This window comes from Copadichromis virginalis, linkage group LG2, assembly GCF_057382275.1.
Source record: "Copadichromis virginalis isolate Kocher_CV1m ecotype Utaka linkage group LG2, C_Virginalis_male_GT1.1, whole genome shotgun sequence".
In the NCBI taxonomy this organism is placed as follows: Eukaryota; Metazoa; Chordata; class Actinopteri; order Cichliformes; family Cichlidae; genus Copadichromis; species Copadichromis virginalis.
The window spans coordinates 7,231,185-7,252,925 of NC_140619.1; the positions used below are offsets into that span (position 1 = coordinate 7,231,185).

The following is a 21,741-nucleotide window of genomic DNA, read 5'->3' on the forward strand; positions in this document are numbered from 1 at the left end:
AAAGCTCTTAAAAAGGATGTGTCAACATTGCAAAAACCAATTAGCTGAAATTGAAAAAAAATTCTAGCCTTGGCTTTATTCAGGAAATATGCAAGATGGGGAAATCCATATAAAATATCCTACAAATCCCCTTTGTCTCGGACAACCATCCGATTTCTATTGAGGATTCACTCCCTTAACATTCTCAATATTCAATCAATGTCACAACATCTGTGCCAGAAGACAATGCTGGAAACTGGAGGCATGACTCTCCAACAGCACTGTGAACGAAACGTCGGTTTGACTAGGAAATAACACCGGATAAGGCCGGACTGCGAAATTCCATAAGAGACCTAAACTGACATTTTTCAAGGAGCACTGCGATCACATTGGATTTGTGTGAGCTGTAAAATATACAATGGCATTGTTCTTTGACAGCTCATAATCCTCACCTTGTTTCCTGACACCAAATGTATAATTTGAGACTTTGGGCTGTCCTGCTGCGTACAGACTTTCTGAAATATATAAGCAAAAGGCTGCAAGTGCATTACAGTCTGAAACTGGTTTAAATAAGATGTGACCCTCTTGCTAACTTACTGTTACCCAAGACTGGATAAAAGGAGCAGTGGAAAAGATGATCTGATAAAAGCAATGCCAAAAAGAAAAATTAAACATCAGCTGGAAAAGTTTTCTACCATGGAAACTGTCTTGAAGAAAACAGTTCTTAGAGATGTTTGTTGAGTATCGTGACTATCACAAACATTGGTTTTGGACAGGTACGCTACAGCTGAAATAAGCAAGATCAATTTTTCAGTGTTTTCTGTGGCATTCAAGAGGATTAGAGTCAAATATATCAAAACTTGCACATGAAACACGGCAAAATACCACTTGATGTAGAATAAGTTAACCTTTTAAAAAACAAAAGTTCAGCTGAAATATTACTGCTGACTCTACTCATGACCAACAATAATAAAGATCTCTACACACTGAGCACTAAACTCTTCTATCATGGACTTGCAAAGTTTCTTCCTGCAAAAACCAATTGTTGGCATTCACCAGGAGGTTTTAGGCAGAGCCAAAAGAAAAATCATCAGTATTGAAAAAACAATTTAAATTTTGCTCATTTGGTGATTGATTTTCCAAACATAGCAGGAATAACTGTCAATCAAATGGTCAGATTTTTACAGAAAACGTATACATTTCTATCAAATCTGTCAGAAAATCCATACCATCCATAACGTTATTGCACTACCACCCAAAATGCCTATTCTAACCCCAAACAACTCCAAATACTGTTTATATATTATTATCAAACTGGAGTGTAGAATAACAACATGCTATTAGTTTTTCATTTACCTTGGAGCTGTTAGCTTAAAGCAGATATGGATAGTGGTGTGGTAATTTTACTTTATTTACTTTTCTGACCTCCCCCCCACCTTAGCTGTGACACTGCACAGAGCTCTCTGCAGCCACCTAAAAACTTTACACATATAAAATAAATTTTTGCTTAAAAATCAGAGAAACAATGTGTAAAAGCACAAAAATAAACTTGACGGGTTAAATTAAAAAAAACAAAAACATAAAAAATAGTAATTACAAAAAGGAATGGGGATGTTGATATCTGGTATTGAGAAAATATGAGTGAAGGTTAAAACCTTTGCTCAGAGGTGACCATCAGATGAATTACAGTCTCTCTTGGGGGCTCTGCTTGGGGCTGGGGGAGACTACTGGGCAGAGGCTCACTTCTCCTTCTTTTGCCTGCTGTATGGATCTCAATGCAAGGCGGAGATGCAGACTGCCTCCCTTCGTGCTTGTCCTTTTTAATGTGGTTCTCCTTTTGAATCTGTGTACAGGGTTTAAGGGGCAGGGTGGGGGATGGACTAGGGGATTCTCCAGGAGGGATTTCTAAGCTACAGACCTCATTTAGACTGAGGCATCACCCATTCATGCAACACACACACAGGACAGGAATACGTAATCACATTGGGAGTAAAATTAGTCACATGAGGATAATCACAACATGATGGTCATAAGACATGAAGCACAAACAGATGTAGGGAGGGTTGGGGAAAGAACGAGTGAAGGACACACCATGACATAAAATAATAAGAGGTGAAGTAAAGAGATGGAGAAGGAGGGAAAGAGGAAAAGAATAAATGCAAAATCAATATGTGAGCTTTGATGGATGAAAAAAATAGGGAAATAACCAATTGGGTAGCAAAACTTTTGCGAGATCCCGAGTTTGTTTTGCGAGATCTCGCAAAAGTCCGTCTTAATTTTTTTTTCCTCCCATGTCCCCTGCGGGGCTCCGTACTAAACACCAAACTCAATCTAGTCAATAGCAAACAAGCAACATCGGAAGCTACAAGAGACAATCAAAGCACATCAAGGAATCTGCTGAGCAAGCAGAAATCTGAAACTTGTGATGAAATCTGCATGGTGTCATGCCAGACTATTTCAAAAAGACCTTTTGTTTTAAATCTGCTTCAGACATTTGCTTCAGTCAGAATTAGAGCCAATGAAAACCCACATCTGGCCTCTATTAGCCACTCACATCTGTACAATACTAGAAAAATAATCAAAAGCTGAGAGGTTTTATTACAGACATATGCAATTTGACATAACACCTAATCTTGCCAATTACTGTAAAAAAAACTCAAACAAACAAACCCCCCCTAAACATCACTCACACACAAAACATTTTAAAACACTGAAAAATCTCCAACAGCTGATTTGTTTTATCAGTTCTGTATTAAAGTAATTACTTTAAATTATTTCATGGTCTACATCCATATCTACTAATCTCAGCCATCATCTTCACGCTTATTAACAGGATTTCTGGGCAGTCAAACTTCTTCCATCCGCACCCTGAACTGTGCGCTTTCAGCCAGAACTTTTTAAACAAGCTTTAAAAGGGTTTATCTGCACCAATCAGTGTCAAGCCACAGTGGTGTAACATGTACCCCTGATAATCTGTTCATTAAGCTATTAAACTTCTTTGTTTCTTATTTTGGATTGTGCCCAACTTAACAACAATTGTATATATCGACACACAAACAACAGACACCTTTTAGTATTCCATACATATAATATTATATGATATTTTCAGTTAGGCTAAACTAAATGCCTTTTTGATAGCCAAGTCACAAGAGCACTCTCTAGTGTTACACCTACCTAAGAGGTCTGTCACCCCCTACAGGTGAAGTGGCGGTACTCCAGCTCTTGCGTCCTCCCTCCTCTTTGTCGTTGCTCTTTTTGCGTAGTGGCGTTGGCAGATATCCACTCTGGTTGCTCTTGTTGGGCAGGTACTGGTTAAAGGGTACGGCGGTTCGTGGCTCGCTGACAGACGTCCGTCGTGCCAACATGTCATCCTTACGAACGTCTGGCATCTTCCGGTGAGGAGCGCCGTCAGACTCCGAGTCGCTGCCACGGCCTAATGAGACGAACAGAAGTGTTCACTGGCACCAGAGGACACATTTTTCATCAAAATTGTATTTTTTAACCCATATGGAAGAAACAGACTATACTACATGTTATATATGCACTGTGTGTCTTTAGAGACTACACAGCGATGTCTCTCAAAAAGTATTTTGCATGAGAAAAACATAACCACTTTTTTTGCATTGGTCATGGTATGATGCTGTACATCTTGATATGATATGACAGAAACACTGATTAAAAGTTCTGAAATTAAGCAAAATGGCAGGAACAATGCTACCTGCTAATACTGATTTCCTTTACCTCAATGCTAAGAAAAAATAAGCTAAAAACAACAAAACTCAAAGTGTGATAGAAGTAATCAGAAACTCAGATATACTCTACAAAGCACCCAGTTCTCAGCCCATTTACACTTGTGACAAATCATGTAAACACAAGTATGTGTTATATTAAAGCCCCTTTTCAATCGCAATGTGTTCAAAAAAACGATAAAAAACGACTTCATTTTAAGTATCCTACACAGCAAGAAAACTGTATCTTGCTGAGTCATTGCAAGAGAGAGACAGAGGGAGAACAAGAGGGAGACATAAGAGATTAAACCCAAAAATAAGATCAGAGGAAAAACTGTTGATTGAGGAGTCTCGTGGCAGAAAGCCCAGATTTATTTCTTTAAACCTTCATATACGCATAACAAAATTACAGTGGTCTAATAGTGTTATTAGACCACTGTGCATTCTTGCCACAGAGCATAAATCAGATGCAAGCCCGTTTTTATGAAACAAAGCAGGTGACATAAATCATCACTAAATTTGCATTGTGCAGCTTGTGCTGACTAAATATTAGCACGCAGTTAGACACGGAGTAAATTCTTCCTGTGTGAATCAGATTTTAAACATAATGTTAGCTTTGTAATATCAGTGGTAACACCTGGCTTTGCAGAAGTTTATTGCTTAAGGACTTTCCCTACTTGGGGTCCTAAATTCCTCTGTGCGATGGCCCACTGTGATCCTCTAAAAACATATAGAAGAAAGAAATGAAACTCAGTCTCATTCAGCAGGTCACATGTTTATAGTTCCAGTGATTTACTGAAGATATACCAGTCACATCCACGATTACTTGGCAATGTTTTGCAAACCAAAGCCTAGATATGTTAAAACCCGCAGCAAACAGATAACTGCAGCCTTGCTTTATTCAAGGTCGCTAAAAATTCCTCTCAAAGATGTTCAGCACATGTGCTACTGTCTCCTCCCTTTGAGTGCATGTGTACTCAGACTATGACCTATAAATTTATGACTCAATGTATATATATTCAGAGTACAAACCAAGAATTTTAACCAGATCTAAGTCATAAAATCTTCCCTTAGTTTTGTGGACATACACGTGGAAGCAGCTGTCACATTTGAACTTGTGAAAAGCTTCTTTTTCTATCAAAAGGCTTTTTATGTGGTTTCAAAGATTGACAGATCAAGGTCCAAAAAAAGACTTCGAGAAATCTGCACTTCTAACAACGAAGGGTTCAATTATGGCTCTTAACCCATGCAATGGAAACATGAGGGACTCTGCCATCCAAGTCGATCCATCTTTAAGGAACAACATATGTTTTTTACAGGATGATGTGCTCCCTCTGCACACATGGTAATAGTGAAGCTTGAGAGAAAATGTATCATGGGTCAGGTCCATAGTGTACCAAGATTTTAGAAAAATATAGTGACATCAATAGTCATCATCATCATCATCTAGTTATACTGCATTACGAAAGAAAAAGTTACAAAGTGTAGTTCAATAATGATCGCAGTAACTGAAAAGTTGTAACGAATGTCCAAAACACCAAGTATGAAAAGACAAAATGTAAGAACAATGTGAGAAATAATTAATTCAACAATGTGTTGCTAACTACAAATACGTAGCATTTATTATAACTGTACAATGCAAAAAGAAAAACTGGAAGAAATAACACAAATGTACTACTATTAATACCAATAGTAGTAAATAAGTAACTAATACGTAGTATGTATTATTTCCAGTGCATGGAAGCACATCAGTTGCTGATGAAAGTGCATCATCATTAAGACATCCAATGAATGTGAACAAACGTCAGCTTTGTTATATTCATCTGTGAGTCCGCTATTGTCTGAGTGACTTTTATCATCAGATGGTGAGTGCGAGTGTCCATGTGGGTGTCTGTGCACATGCTTGTTTTTCTGACCACTCGAATGTGATCAGAAACACTGACCACATACACCGTACACTGCTGAGACTTTACATTATAATGCACCAACTATCCAGACATCCGAGGCACAAGCCTTCAAGGGAACTTCAAAGAAGAACAACAGGAATGACTACTGAGCTGCCGGGTCCCCAGCTATACGTGTCCGTACAAGCGTTAGTTACACTCTACATTTTAGTTTACAAAATTAACAGTTGTTGCCTTTATATAAGATCATTTTCACTTCTATGCAAACTAAAATTAAAACAAATTAAAAAAAGATTCCAAGTTTGAATACAGACAATATCATTCTTACAATCGTAAACTGTTTATGTGGCAGTACGAGAAAAAAAGCTATGCTTTCAGTTTATGATGATTTTTCATTGATTATGTATGAAGCCAGGAGTCTGAAAACATATAGTTTTCAGACACTTTGGAGAGATATTTTCTACAAGACCTTTAAAACTATCTCAATTACATCATTCAATCATTCTTTCAAACGGCTTTTGACTGGCAGTGGGCGCTGCCCTGTAAACAGAGAAAGTGAGAAGGACAATTTTACTATAGAAGCCCACAAAAGTGCCTCATTTATCCAAACCGTATCCATCTCCACACATAGCCCAAACAAAAGGGCATTGCCAATATTGAATTTCTCGATTGAATCAAAGTTCCTAATTTCTGTCAGGGTGAAGTCAGTTTTCAGTGCTGAACAGAGAAAGGGCTTTGTCTAAAGGTCAGGGCAGGGAAAACCTGCTGGAGTCAAGTTTGTATGGATGTTAACAAAAGGATTCTTTTTTAACCCAGGGGGCTAGATGTACTCAAAGCCCCCTGGGTTAAAAATATCTAGTTTGTACCTGTGGGTCTCATTTGATCACTGATATTTTGATAACCAGGAATAATAAATATCACAAGATTGTGATGTTAAATATGTAGCTTTTGAAAGCATGTATGCATCACAAAGTGCTTCTGAAATAAAATAAACTTATCAAAACTTAAAAGGAAATTCCACCACAGGTAGCGGTATGCTAAACTTCAATCTGCCTCCTCAGTTCATCAGCTATCAACTCTCTTCGTTCTTTTCAATCTTTGGATGATATGTAGGTGTCAGCAGGTTGACAGTGTGACTAATCAGCTGTGAGTTACATGTGTCGGTGGAAAAATTGATTAGGTAATGCTTCTGTAGTATAAACAAGAGAGGTTGAAAGAATGTTTGTGGCAGCTTTTTTCGAGGCTATTTTTAAGAAAACAGAGCCCATTTATTCCATCAAGTTTCTTTTTGCGTAATAGTGGAATACCCTTGAAAAGCTAATTTTGGGTCACGGCCGGAAAAACTTGAGTTATTGTCAGATTTGGGGGTCGTCAGGCTGGTGTTGCTTATTGTATGTTTAATTCCCACTTCAAGCATGAAGAGAACGTAGCAGTTTCTTTTTAGGGCTCTATTAAAAGTATATAGTGACTTGTGGGACACCCTGTATAGCGATATCTTGCCTACCTTTATTAGCAAACATGAGTAGACAGACAACAACAATAAACATTTGCCTGGTTTTCTTAACTCTTTCAAGCTGCATGTGCATGTGTGTGCATGTGGTTAACAAGATCGCTAATAAAAGGTTTTCTACCCGCCTGGCACCCCACCAAGCCTACACAGTCCATATTTTTTAATAGACAAAATGACAGCAGGCAGTGCAACCTACGTTAAACTTGAAAAAAAGGTTTAAAAAAAAAATAAAGAGAAACATGGTAAGGGGTCAACTTTCAGTAGACTGGCTAAAACTTGTTCATTGGCCCATATTTAGGATGTTTTGGATACCATCATCCTAGCACTTTTTTAAAAAAAATAGCGAATATTGCTTCTACAACCAAAAATGAAAGCTACTTATCTACAACAATAAAGTAAACACTTAAAAAAAAAACAACAAAAAAAAAAACCACAGGATACATTGCGGATTTTTCCTTAAAGCACTATAGTTTGACTGTTGATGACAACAAGGGACAACAGTTTCCTTTTGCACTTCCCTCAAAACAAAAACATAATCAGACAGGATGCTTTTCCTCAGTTTTTCCCACATTCAGCACAGCAATGACAAGTACATTACACTGTGTGACGAACGCAGTAATCTTTTTTATAGTCTACCATTAAAATTTTATACCTTCAAATCCGCAAACAGTCTAGCAATTAGCAGCTTTCAATGAAAGCATGTGGCCAGTTTGGCATTATAAAATACTCATGTGAGACCAAAATGTATTTTTAACTCAATTTCTGACATCAGCCCAAAGCCACTTCAAAGGTTTTGCAGCTTATGCTGGTCTTGCAAGTGCCATGCTACCATGTCGGATGTCTTAAACTGCACATATACAGTAGTAAGCATTTTTCGTAATAAACAACAAAGCAATGTAAACACGTTGAGGGAAATCTAGAGACAAAGACAGAAATTAATGTGACAAATTTAAAAGTATACATATTTAATCTCTATTTGATGCCTTCCAAATAATTACAAAGACCATATTTTTACATATATACATACATTATATGTAACAATATCTTCTGTTCTCAAAACCAAGAGCTGTTAGTTTCATAATCCTTGACATACCAGTCAAGTGTCAGATCAAAACCACTGAAAGCTCCTTCATGAAACCACAACTCTTCCTCTTCTTTGTCTCACATACTGTATAGAGATAGGTCATACCTTCCTTAGTCTTTGGTGCTGTCACTCATCTGAGTGCACACTTAAAGAAACGCATCAAAAAGCCGTAACTAAGGACAAAAGGTTCAAACATCAAGCACAGAGATACTTTTGTGCAGATGTCAGTGGTATGAGGAATGGTACAAACACCTTAAGACTGCGAGCTGGGACAAGTATGATAGCTGAGACTATTTTCATTCATACTAGATTTAATTAGATAAGCAACAGAGTTAATAAAGAAATAGAGTTATAAAATAAATCTACTGCATTGTGCATTTTTAGGGGAATTAAGGACTAAGATTTCATAGAGCTTTCCCTGAATAAGCAGGGTTTAAGTGTTTCACTGTTTAAACTACAGCTTAAAGTCTCCCTGCTTACTTCTTCATAAGGACAGGCTCTAATTTGTACTGTAACAAGAAGTACTTTTCAAAATTTCTAAACAAAAAGAAAGGACAAAACAGAAGCTGTGTGGCTGTTGCTGCCTTGCCAACTTCATCTTTTCATAAATTTTGAATTTTCCCTTCCAAAAAGATGAATAAATGAAATGCCTTTGGTGTTACATCACCTGCTTGTTGGAGCATATGTTAATATTACATAACTGAAATGTGTTTGAAACCAAACCAAATGTGGACAGATTTGTTATTGAAACTAGACTCTAGGATGTTTTCTGACACTGCAGATTGACGTCAGATAAGGTGAAGAACACAGAGAGCTTTAATACGGTGCGATTGTAGCCCTTGGTCTAAGAGAGGTAACAGACACTGGAACTGAGCCCAGCCACTACTGAATTCCTTTTACAATGTACATTACCATGGCTTAAATATAACAAGAGCCATAAATTGACTTCAAAACAGTACAGAGATTATTCATGTTATTCTCTCAAACAGCCTTTGACTTGAACTGGGCGTTGTCCTGCAAAAACACAGCCAGAACAACAAGCCTTCATACAGTAGCATTCAAAGCACAATAAACCTCATTTATCTATATGTTGCATCTGTGCACCTTGCCCAACCTGCACAAAGACTTACTTCTCACTCACAGGAAAAACAGCTATAGCTAAAACAACACAATGGCTACTGAACATATTTAACCTGCAAATTGTGATTTAAAGGGTGGCCATTGTAACCAGTCTTTCACAGTCAACTAAAACTAGCAGTTCAGTGTGAATCGAAGAGTGTATAGACTAAATTTTTTTCCTACCATCACTGCTGCCGCGGGCGACCAGGACGTCTGGTGACGGGGTTTGTCTTGAGCGTGATCCGAAGGAGTCCAGGCTGTCGAATGAATCCTCGCGCCCGTGGCGTGGCGGAGAGAGAGAGTCGCTGCGCTCAGAGTCCCAGCAGTCAATGTAGCCACTGTCCCGGATGCTGCGTTTAGGGCTCTCTGCCTCTTCTGTCTCCTGAGAATGCATACACACATTTTACAAAATGCATGAGCACAAAAAAAAGAGTGATAACAAATGGTGGAGAGTAATGAAAGTAATCAAACACCCTAAAATGAATTAGGAATTTTCGCTGCATATTCCATAAGTCGTCACTGAAGTCCCCCAAACTTGTGTTGTTTGGCCTTTGTGTCCACTACAGCTGTCATGCTGCAAGTCTCCACTCTGCCCACATCTATTTTTCCAATAACCTCTCTCTTCTTCTACCTACATCACTCTTCATCATTTTCTCTTCACCTTAGTGACCCCTCCCTTTCTCTGTCCACAGCTTTAATGTGTTGTTGCAGCTAATGGAAGGTGGGGAAAGGCCTTTCCTGTCTACCAAAAGACTTCCTGCCCATGACCCCTCTACCATCTGTTATGCAACTCCCAAACTCTCCTAAATGTCTTTGTTATGCTTATAAAACAGGCTCTACAGCAGCAGAAGTCATGTGTGATTTGTTTCTTTCACTTTTACACAATTTAAACCAATATATTATAACTTATATACCACTATACCAGTTAAGTAAGAAAATATGCATCTCCCTCGTAACTCACCCTTTAAAACAAGCACTTAAACTAAGTTTTTTACAAAAAGTAAATAAGAGCGCAGCTGAGCTCACATTTACCTGCTTAGTGCTTTTCAATCATCAGTTTTGGTAAGGTCCAGCTTCCATTTAGTAACTGTTGGAAGTGTGGCGGGAAGTGAATAGTCACTCTGGAATTTCATGCACCTGCACATGATGAGCTTTCCTTCATTTTATCAAAGTTTTTTTTGCTTTGTGGAATTATGGCTTTGTGTTGTCCGTCTGCAACGTGTGAACATCTGGGAAAGTATTTTTGCTGAATTGGCAGCAATTTCCCAGTTTTACAGAATAGCAAAAGGACGTCACATAGTGGAATAAATTGCACAGAACTGACATCATGGCTACGAATGACGGTCACAGAGGGTGTATGCATGTATGTGTCTTGAGGGTTTGCCATTTCTAACTTTTCTCCTTTTTCTTGGGTCATTAAAAAGGTAAAAGGTAGGTTAAATTCAATTTTCTTGACTGGAACTCGGGTGAAAGGTGTTTTCTCAGAAATGTTAGTACAGCGAACAAACACACATTTTCTGAATCTCAGTTCCAAAATAAGTGATTCTGCAGAAGCTGTGTGTCATGCCTCAGGTCACTTTGGCTGTAGAAATGAATTACTGCAGGGATCAAATATTTAATATAGCATATGGTCTCCCTACCTATTACACTTGATAGCTCTGGTTACTAAGAGAGACATAATGGGGGGGAAAAGCAAGTGCTGACTATATTATCCATGTACTTGAGATTTCCATTATATTTTTATCGCTGGCATAAACATGAGCTATCCAACCTTTCGCATCTGTGACAGCAGGCCCTCAAACTCTTTCAGGTCCAACGTGGGCCCGTTGTAGGATGTACAGCTATTGGCAGCACGACCCAACCAGTAGATAGTAATTAAAACCTGAAGAAAAGAAGAAATGCAGACAAAAATCATGAAAAAATATCAGCTGATCTTTCCAATAAAAGAAAAGCATGAAACAAATTAACCTTTTAAAACTAAAGAGCTACTTGATCACATTTCAATACCAACTCAAAGCACTCTGTCTTAATTCCAGTCGGCCTTACATCACCTTAAACAAATTGTACAGTCCAACAATATTAAACTTATTAATTTAGAAAAATAACATTAAAAATTAGTTTTCAAATCCTAATCGTCACTAGCAGAGAAAAAGCAGTCTGGGCAGCAGCCTCACAGGCCACTGGCATCCCAAGTCTTCAAAATGATAACCTGGATTCACACTGTTCATTAGCCTGTCAACTCAAAATATGCTACACGGGTGTATCTCTGGTATGTTCATGCAGCAAAGCAGTCAAATAGCTATAAATAATATTGGATGCATTGAAGGAAAAAGAAAAAAACAAAGAAAAAACTACAACAAAACACCCACTCTCTTGCTTTCACTTTTCCCTTTTTTGTAAAACAGTGCCAGCTAGTTTCCTGGTAATTGCAGCCCAGCCTCTTCCAAAGAAGTGATAAGTTAGCAAACGCAGCTGGAAGAAACACAACAACACTGAGGCACTGTTCAGACACCGAAACTGGTCACAGGCACTTCTCTTGCTGACATATAGCCACCTTTCTGTGGTCACAGTGATTTATAATTGCCTGTTAGCTAGCTTAGTGCTGAGTATATCAGTTACCCGGTCATTCTTAACTCTCTGAAACACATTAACAGCAGCTGAATGAGCAGCTGAAAGAGCCTCTACTTTTGTTTTGGCACCACTGGTTGTAACAAATGCCCCAACGTAACTGACTGTGGTTGAGGAACCAACGAACTGAAGTTCTTTTGTCAGCTAAATGTCTAAAATGTAAAATTTACACACCGACTCCAGCCAAAGGGAAATCACACAGAGCTGCACCTTTAACACTGTTGGCAAAGAGCTCCCAGCTATATTTACTGTGTCCATGTCAACGAGCTGTCCACAGGGAGCGCTTTGATAAGAAAGCTCAGCAAGGCTTAATGTGTTTATTTCAGTCATACTGTCAGTGTAAACAACTTCTGCCATTCAAGCGCAGTTGGAGGGAGTGCAAAAGAACCAGTCTGCTGATCAGAATAAGCACAAAGCTAAATGAGACCTTTTATGTGAAGCTGTGTTGGACGATGAAGATAAGTTAAACTTTTAGTCTTATTAAAGGGTGAAACATGATTGAGCTGCAACTGGGGACAGTTCCATCGATCAATCATTGACTCTAACTATTATACAATTTTAGTTTCATAAGCCATATTTTCAGAACCACATGAGATTTTTTATCTAATATCCTGACACTACAGAGGTGAAGCTGTGACAACACAGCTGCTGAGGTTTAGCTTCATTAGCTGCATACTGCAGCTCTCTCAGCAGCAGAATATGGAGTTTCTGTGTCACCACAATAGCAGATTCATGCCAACTCCCACTGGAACTGGGTCAGCACCAAATGTGTTTCACTTGCTTACTATTGTGCTGTAAACACACCCTTATCAATCCCAAACTCCACAATCACATTCCAAAACTCTGTCTGTATGATTTACACATGCAGCACTAAACCAACCAATACTTAACGAAGAGCATTCTTAAAGAATTTCAAAGGCAAACTTTAAGTACATGTCAGCGGAGTTTCGACAGTCAGGAATGAAAATAAACGACGTGACAGCAGAATAATGCATAGCGTCACACATGCTTTGCCTTGTCAATTTCAGCAGCTGCCTGTCAGTGCACACGTGGACAGACCTGTCAAGGAAGTTCCACTGGAAACCAACATTCACCTTTTTGGTTCATGTGCAAACACACTTAAAGTCACACACTGCAGGGTCATGAACGAAGCCAAAATTCCACCTATTATGTCAGGACCTCAGCACTATCCAGTGCATGCAGACATGCATACAGATACAGATTTTGTTTTGTTACCTCACAGTCATCACTATGCATAATCAGGCCTTCTTCTTCACACCTTTACCTGCTAAATAACAGTCTCATGAACACAGCAGATTCAGCAGTATCTTATCCAGGCATACCTCTTTTAAAAATGGTAACGTCCCATCTGCTGTTTGCTAAACAACACCTTTGTCATCACATCAGCAAATTCCTTTCGATGCAGTTTCGTCACCACTCAATATTTGATGTGTTGCAGAGACAGCTGCTGTCAAATCCTAGTCCTTAGTCCTGAATCTACAGAACATCACAGCAGAAGGTTCCTTGCAAAAGTGTTGGCTGCTGGGAATATGTTAGCCATTTGCCACCGCTGCAAATGCTGGAGTCCCCCATGTTTAGTCAGCTAAATGAGCTAACAGGCCTGACCAGTGCTGCAGTTCGACACTTTAACTTGTACAGTGCACAGCAGCATCACAGAGAGAGGAGGGGAGGACAGAGACATAGCGAGAGAGAGAGAGCGCGAGTAGAACTGCTTTGACTGCAGAGTAGGCAGGGCCAGCATTGTGTGTTCTACTTCTTAAAGCGGCATTATTAGAAAAAGGATAGGAAGGTGCTGATTTGAGCAGACAGTGACTATAACGGGCTTCTAAATAATTAAAAGGCTGTAAGAGAGGCAAGAATAAAGACGCCTGAAATCAATCTAGACTCACAGAATATGTAGAAATAGTTGACTTCGAAGGTGCAAGAAAACACTAAGCAAAAAATATGAAAAACCAACATACCATCTAAAACAAACAAAGTAAGATGCATGAACAGATGCACATAAACAGGGTAAAGTGGAAAGGTAATAAAGGATAATACAGACAGAATAGAAACTAGATATTTAACACCATTTCATAGTAAGAGTTGTGTCAAGGTACTTTATGTAAAGGTAAATGCCCCACAATATAGAGAAAGAACCCCAGTGATCCAGGCCCAGGGACAAGAATGTAGAAAAGAGGAACAACTTTTTAACAGGAAAACACAGAGGTGGATCACGGATTAGTAAGAGCCATTGAAATCATGGATAGTGAAAGCAAAAAGAGAAACACAGCACCAGAATAACACTTTCTTTCCAAACATGTATTTAGCACACAAACAAATTATCCCACTGTAACCTGACAGTATCACTTACATTCTTGAGCTTTCGACTGCCGTCACTTCCCCTGGAGAATGAAACACAGAGAGAGACAGACAGAGGAGGTAGTGAGACTTCTGGTTCTATTCAGTGAAGTGCCTTACATAAAGATAACAGCAGACAACTTCAAGATGTGCCATCTCCCACATATCTATGTGAAACAGCAGAAAAAACTAAACTTTGTGAAATATAAGAATCTGCAGTGACTGTAGCCCACGCACAGAAAGCTAACATTTTGGCAAAACCTTTCGTTAACAGTCTTAGCAACTGAATAACTGCTGAAATAGAAAGGAAAGAAACACTGAAATTAAAATGGTAAGTCCAGAATTCACAAAGAGAAATACTTTTGTAGTAGATAGAAGAGACACGTGCTATAGTGGTAGCCTAGTGAGTTGACTGCCAACTGATCTCTGGGAGGTGGAGCGTCTCTAAGAGAACACCACAGCGGAGGCCACTTAGCACCACAGACGCTGCCAAAATGAAATGATGTGAATCTTGCGGATTACCACGTGAGCTATAAATGGGAAGTGGAATGAAGCAATTGTAAACCTGACTAAAATGCACTCATGTTGTAGAAATACAAATTTCTAGGCTGAGAGGTGAAAAACAAAGACAGAGAAAACAAAGGCTAAAACACAGACGCATACAAGTGTGAGACTTTGTTTTCTTAAATAGTCTCAATCACATAAAATCCACAATCTGCCTTTTCTTAAGCTGTGAAAGACACGTGAAGCCTGATGAATGGCAAAATAAAAATCTAACAATGGATAAAATATTTTTTTTCTTTTTGATAACAAAAAGAAAAAAAAAAGGCAACAAAAACATTTAAAGTATTCTTAAACTAGAGTTGATTGCAATTATGTCCTGCCACAATCTTTGTATCTGGATCAGCACAGCATGAGAGGATCACAGGATCAATAAATTGTTAAAATTGATACTTGATTAAACATTAGCGACTTGGGAAAAGCCAGAATAGTTATTATATCTTAGTATCAAGGTCAATAAAAATAACTAATGTATATCATACCAGCATAAGGTCATTTCACAACATTTTACTTTTTTTTTAAAAAATATCTTTATGGACAATGTATAAAAGGTCAACTTAAAAACAATTAATTATGGGAAACTCATATTTAGCTTAAATGTTACAGTTTTTTAAAATTAAGAATAATAACCTTTAATTTGGAAAAAAAAAGCATAATGGATGGGAGGGATACCAGGAAACTATGTATAGCCAAGAGGTGAACACGAATTAGACTGGAATTATCTTTTGCTGGGCTGCTTATAGGCAAATGTAGAGGAGTTCAACCAGAGATGCTTGCGCACTTTTTCTTTTCATGTAGTACACTTGTTTTCATCTACAGTACATTTCCCAAGACTCCAAAGACTGCTGAACCAACCCATTTGTTTGATGTATAAATGCACACAGCAGTTTTATTTTTTTATTTGGTGCCTTCGTAAACATCTTTACGAAGGCTCTCAGCTTAACATGTCCTTATTATATATATATTGTACTTCCAGGGATTCAAAAGGAAAAGATAAACAAGGACACGAAATAGCTTATCTTGTACTTATATACAGGATTTTCTTATGTGGGGATTTCAATGTTACAGGTACAGAACACAACTATTTTATGCCATAATTCACACAACACATCCTGAGACTCTGCTTAACTTAGGCCAACTCATTCAACATGCAAGTGACACTCAAAGTTGGGCTTTGAATGGCAGCAGGTACATGAGAAACAAATAAAGGTGGAGAAGGTGAAATGAGCTTGAGAGCATGAACAGCAACCCCTCCCTCATCATCCTCTCATTCTGTCAGTTGACTAAATAAACATGGAGACAAGTACCTTTTCTCTGCTGTTAGCTAGTAAGTTCACAATCAAAGGACAAATACACATTCCACAAGGTATTAGATCATATTAAGAGGCCCAAGCTAATGTAAACAGCTCTCATATTCTTACATTTTTTTCCTGCATGTTTGTCTTTGTCGTTTAAATGACAAAATGTATTTAATGTAAAGGCTAAAAACAGATAAACTAGTAATGATATTGCTGCTTATTCTTTTCTCTTACATATGTCAAATGTATATTAAGCATGGGTATATACAGTAGTTTAATATCAAATTTGTAAAAACTGATATAAAGTAACTTATGGCTGAAAACAAACATTTGAAAAAGCCTTTACAAATTGGCTAGCTAGTTATTTCTGAAAAAATTCTCTCACGTGATTAGATTTTATAATCTGGCTTTGAAAGTCATAATTTATTATTTACACTATATTTTTTTGTTAAACATAACTACCAAGACATTTCCCTCTATTAGCTCTATGTTATGTGATGATAGTAACATTATTCTTTCTGCTTATGAGTTAATGTTTATTTATTTTTGATGAAAGCTTTAAATGGTTTCCATAATTACTGCCAGTGGCATTAACTTAGCCATAATCAGTATATTTATGGATAATGCAACTGAGGTAAAGATTTAACCTGTGTTTTATATTTTACAGCATTTCAAAATTTTCTGTGAAATCCACTAGACTGCTGAACAGAAACACAGCTGTCATCTCCTCTCATCTCCACTACCTGGCAAACCATTGCTTATCCTGGAAAATGAGCCATGACCATCAACAGGAACAGTAGATATTCTATTCCTCAGCTCACAGTGCACTACAATCTGTTTGTCTGAGCCCTAGCTGTCCAAAGTTTTCTAGAAGAGTAAAGGTGTAGGAAATAACCTTCTATATGTGAGAGAGTTACATAAGCACCAGATGAAGTGCAGGGCTACTTGAACAATGAAAGCAAAGTTCAATTTTAACATGTCAATAGAAGCAATGGTGTATTGAGTAAATATGAATCCAGATTGCATCATTTTTAATATACTACTGCCTGCATGTTTTTGGAGATGCTATTAAACAATCAATGACAGAAAGAGAAAAAAAATCACCCCGTGGCATATTAGGTACAGGCTCACTATGAATGCTAATGAGTCGCCCAACTTAATTGTGTTGTTACCCAAGGCTCTATCCTGGGCCCCTGTTCTTTGTTTCGATATATACCTACATTTTTCTTTTTTACCACATCACTCAAAACCAGTTGTAAACAGTGTTATGAAAATGACACAATTATATGTCCCTCTTCATCTAACAATCTTGATTAGATCTTTCTTACATTAACTAAATTATTATACTTGTAGATATGTGCACATGCTGAATCAAGAATAAATAAACAGAGACGCAAACAAAATAGAGATGCATTGCCCCATCTCCAAAAGCACCTTTAAAACCCTTCTGTGAATGAAACCTTGGTAATACACAGCCAGCAGACAGTGCATGCCAAAGACAGTGAAACACCCACATATTCACACAAACACATATACAGTATGAAAAGCTAGATGCAGTTGGCTTTGTTACCAAGCAACAAAGTAGGAGTCATGGTTCAGTGTGTGATGCACACCCTTGTGTTTTATTTGGACAGAGACCAATTGTGTCTCACAGATATGTCATTGTTGCTTCACTGGCACAGGCTCATGCAAACTTCCATTGACTCCCGTCTACTTATTTGTGTTTCAGTGAACTGCTTGATTGTCTGATGCAGAGAATGACAGACGGGTTACTGACAAAGTGAGACAAAGAAATGCACAACCAGTGTTTGAGACAAGCAGGCTAAAAGTGTTCACCATCACCATCTAGTGATATAGAGCATTTCCAACAAAGAATTTTAGGAAATACAGTTTTTTTTGTCTTTTTTGTTTGAAAATTTAAACCTCAATTTAAATGTGATAAGAATAATTTAAAAAGTTTAAACATCTGTCCTATAACAACAGAGAAAAATATCTCCAAAGGTAAATGTGGAGATATTTACCTTCTGAAGCAGAGAAACATTTAGGAAAATTCCATTCACCAAAGCTTCACTTTACTATGAAAGAACAGCACCCTCACTGTTTTGTAGAGAGATAAAAGTTAGAGTCTTGTGTAAATAAATGTCAAAGCTATAAATAATTTAAAGCTCACATTAGTAAGTTTTATTTTAAAACTGTCACCTTTAGTTAGTGCCACAGTAACAGTGTCAACAGAGCGCAAAAAACAGTAAATTCTAAGACATTCACAAACTAAGCAAACTGATTAAAATTCATCAACTAACTTTTAGGCTCTTTTTTGTCATCCATGTATCTATGTTTTACCATCTGGAAAGCATCACATTAGACTTTTCTACATACAGTATATATGGTCAAATCTACACAGTCAACTCTGCAGGACTCGACTTGTTCAAATGGTAGATATTATCTGTGGAAATAACTCAAGTGGTCGAGTCTTACTTGGCCGTGGGGCGTGTTGATGTGTCCTGCAGGTCTCCAGGGTCAAAGAGCTGGGAGCCCTTCAGTCCTAACTCCTCACAGCCACGCAAAAACACACTGAGGTTGTCCTGTAGAGCGAAAGCACAATTTCATTGGGATAAATACTAGGAGACAGAAAGAAAAGCTACATCAGATAAACCATGCAAGACCTCAACTAATATACACTTTCTATTATAATTACAGAATTGTATTATTCTATTATTCTATTCTAAATGCAAACTCTGCAAGAAGGACCATATCATTTAACATGAATATACACTGAACTACTCGAAACATGCGAGTCACACAGGTGAGACAGATCACTTATTGACTTAAACATTTAAATCAACATGTTGCCTGGCTCATTATTTCATCAAATCAAAGTTCATCTAAAAAATAAAGGGAATGAATATACAAACCAATATTAACTGCTAAAAGTGATTCTGTTGACACAGTTCTAGCCCTTCTGAGTATGTCTACTTCATTTATTTTCATTGGCGTAGTAATCTTCCCCCCCCACCCCAATTTTATATTTTCTTTTCGATTAAATAGACTGAACTCCTGGTAGAAACATCTTTGCACACTAACAGCTAAAGAGAGAAAATGTCAACATTCTCTTAAATTATCCCACATGAACCATGTCCCACAAACATTTCCAAGGTCTCTGTCAGCCAAACAAACTGAAATGACCAGATACTTTCTTCGCCATAAAAATCAGGATACCTGCTCAACAGAAATGTGACACCATCAGGTTTTGTGCCCAGCTTTCGTACATCTCATCTCTCAGATTACTCCAGCTTTCGCTCTTGACGGGTTCCTCTGTTCAAATATTTCCTGCTTCTTGTTTATCGGCTTCTTCTCGAATCCTTCCTTCCTTCTCTCCTCAATGTTTTATTCTGCCCATCGTCTTAGTCCTTCTCCCTCACTCTCCTTTGCTCTCTGACAAACTCTTTGTTGGACGCAACCTGAGCCAGGCTCTCCTCTCCAGTTCCCAGGTTCTCCCGCTCTCTTTGTTTCTATGTCTCTCAGTCTTTCAGAGGGCCACAACCTAAACTCTTTTCTCCCTTTCTCTCTCTCAGGGTGTCACCATTTCCTCTCCACCCCAATTGTCCCAAACACAGTCTCTCCCTCTCACATGCCAAACACAAGCACACTGTGCTTGTATACATGCGCTTGCACAAAATGCTGCTTTAAATAAACTCTTTTTGGAATATTCAGACACATAAAACTTGGAGTGTTATTTATATGTACACACTACCAAGTATAAAATTAAAAAAAAAAAAACCTGGGTAAAGCATGGGTACAATGACAAACATGCACACTTGTTCTCACGATCCTTTTCCAACTGTAGCAAACTACCCCTCCAAATCCACCCTGCACCTTCCTGTGTTTTTGGGACAGTGCCATCTCTGCTCTCCTGGTGAGGCAACCCCACCCAAAGATATACACACTTATGCTAGGATATCTCTCTAACAGGACCAGCAAGGTCTTTTTGAGAAATTTTACTTCTGAAATGACACACCTGCCACAGGATTAAGCTGATCATGGTCATATTAAACTTCAAAACAAAGGGTTTTCACATCAGCTGCATTCAATTAATACTAGTATTTATTTTCCAGATAGTAGAAATGAGTTAACACTTGGAACAAGGAATCCTCCAACTCACAAAGGAGGAGGATTAGAATTTTTGTGAAACATACTCTAAGAATATGATCATCATACTGATGTAACACAGGGAAGGCAACATGGTTTGTTTTTCCCACACAAAAACTTGGATCAAATAATATCTTTAAGCAGACATAATGAGTCTACTTTGAGCTGTTGCCTAACATCTGAAATTGCAGAAAGTTGAATATGAGACCAAATACAATACAGATTTAAAGAAAAAGAAAAAAGAACTAAGAAGCATACATAGATAGGGGCGGCAGGGGATATGGTAGTGTGAAAGAGGAACTTAATCTTGTTTCCAATTAAGCAGTTTCATCCCACATTTTCTCTGTTTAGTTCTAATATCATGTAGTCTGGAACCAGAATAAATAACAATAACAAAAGGGGATTTATCTGGCTCATTTGTTAGCAACTAACATGATAGATAAAGGGATAATTTAGTGGGTATTTGGAAAGAGTGTGTGTGTGCGCGTTTTTAAGGAAGGGAGTATAACTTTGTTCTGATATGCAGGTCCTTGCCACAGGAAACTGGGTGTCTACCACAAAGAAATGACTGACAGCTGAATGTGTTTGGAGGAGGACTTGATGTCTGGAGGTAGACTCAGAAATAAAGCCCCTGTCCACTCTGTCCATTCTCAAAATTTCAGCATTGTGGTGAAATTAGCATGAATTAGAATGGAATGTAAATTAATTTTACAAACATCAGAACATATGTTCTTTAGCTAACACATTGGTCACATATTCCGAGACGTAAAGGTCAAATTAGTTTTATATGTTTGGATTTCTTCAGACTTAACCTTCACTGGAATTTGATTAATGTCCTAATTAGAACAACAACTTTCTCAGGGAAGCAGGTCAGAGTTTAAGGCCTGATGTTGGACAATTGTTTTTGTCCCTTTCAAGAAAAACACTGCAAAAGACTTGGTAAGCCACCCACAGATCACCTCAGATATCCAAATATGAAATGGATTTTTCAGAGCTATCAGTCATATAAATTATTCTAACGGTGCAAAGTTTAATATGGCTCAATTTTTACTGCAGTGGTGAATCAGGTTTACAGATATTCTAATGACAACAGGATAATTAATTTTGCTTCAAACTGAAAAAAAGAAAGTCTTCAAGTTGATCAAGATTAAATTTTGAGTTGACAGCAAACACTTTTATATTTTTTTCAAAAATGAGTCATAGAATTTTTAAAATTGATATGCAAAATATGTAAAGTTCAAATTGGAAGGCATTTATGTAACATACCAGTGTTTATTATTAAAAATAATATAAAACACTTGATCTAATAAATGTCATGTCTAATGAAACATCTATTCAAGCAGATTAATTACTACTATTCATATTAATTAATTACCACTACTCATCTTGCCAGGAGATCACCGTTGCATGTCTATTAACACAC

At 37.8% G+C, this 21,741-nt stretch overlaps 1 protein-coding gene across 11 annotated transcripts in view; it reads right to left on the reverse strand.

Moving 5' to 3' along the window:
• Positions 1-21,741, reverse strand: part of LOC146716900 (LIM and calponin homology domains-containing protein 1-like) — an 83,709-nt gene that overhangs the window by 20,753 nt on the left and 41,215 nt on the right. For 8 of the 11 annotated variants that reach the window (XM_085469514.1, XM_085469508.1, XM_085469522.1 and 5 more), the window contains exons 4-8: positions 18,648-18,754; positions 14,327-14,357; positions 11,096-11,206; positions 9,508-9,706; positions 3,154-3,412 (exon numbers count right to left, since the gene is read on the reverse strand). In XM_085469514.1, coding sequence (XP_085325640.1) covers positions 3,154-3,412; positions 9,508-9,706; positions 11,096-11,206; positions 14,327-14,357; positions 18,648-18,754 — 707 coding nt within the window. Of the gene's footprint in view, positions 1-1,634; positions 1,908-3,153; positions 3,413-9,507; positions 9,707-11,095; positions 11,207-14,326; positions 14,358-18,647; positions 18,755-21,741 lie in introns of all 11 variants that reach the window. The other 3 variants (XM_085469579.1, XM_085469563.1, XM_085469572.1) reach the window with 1 other exon arrangement.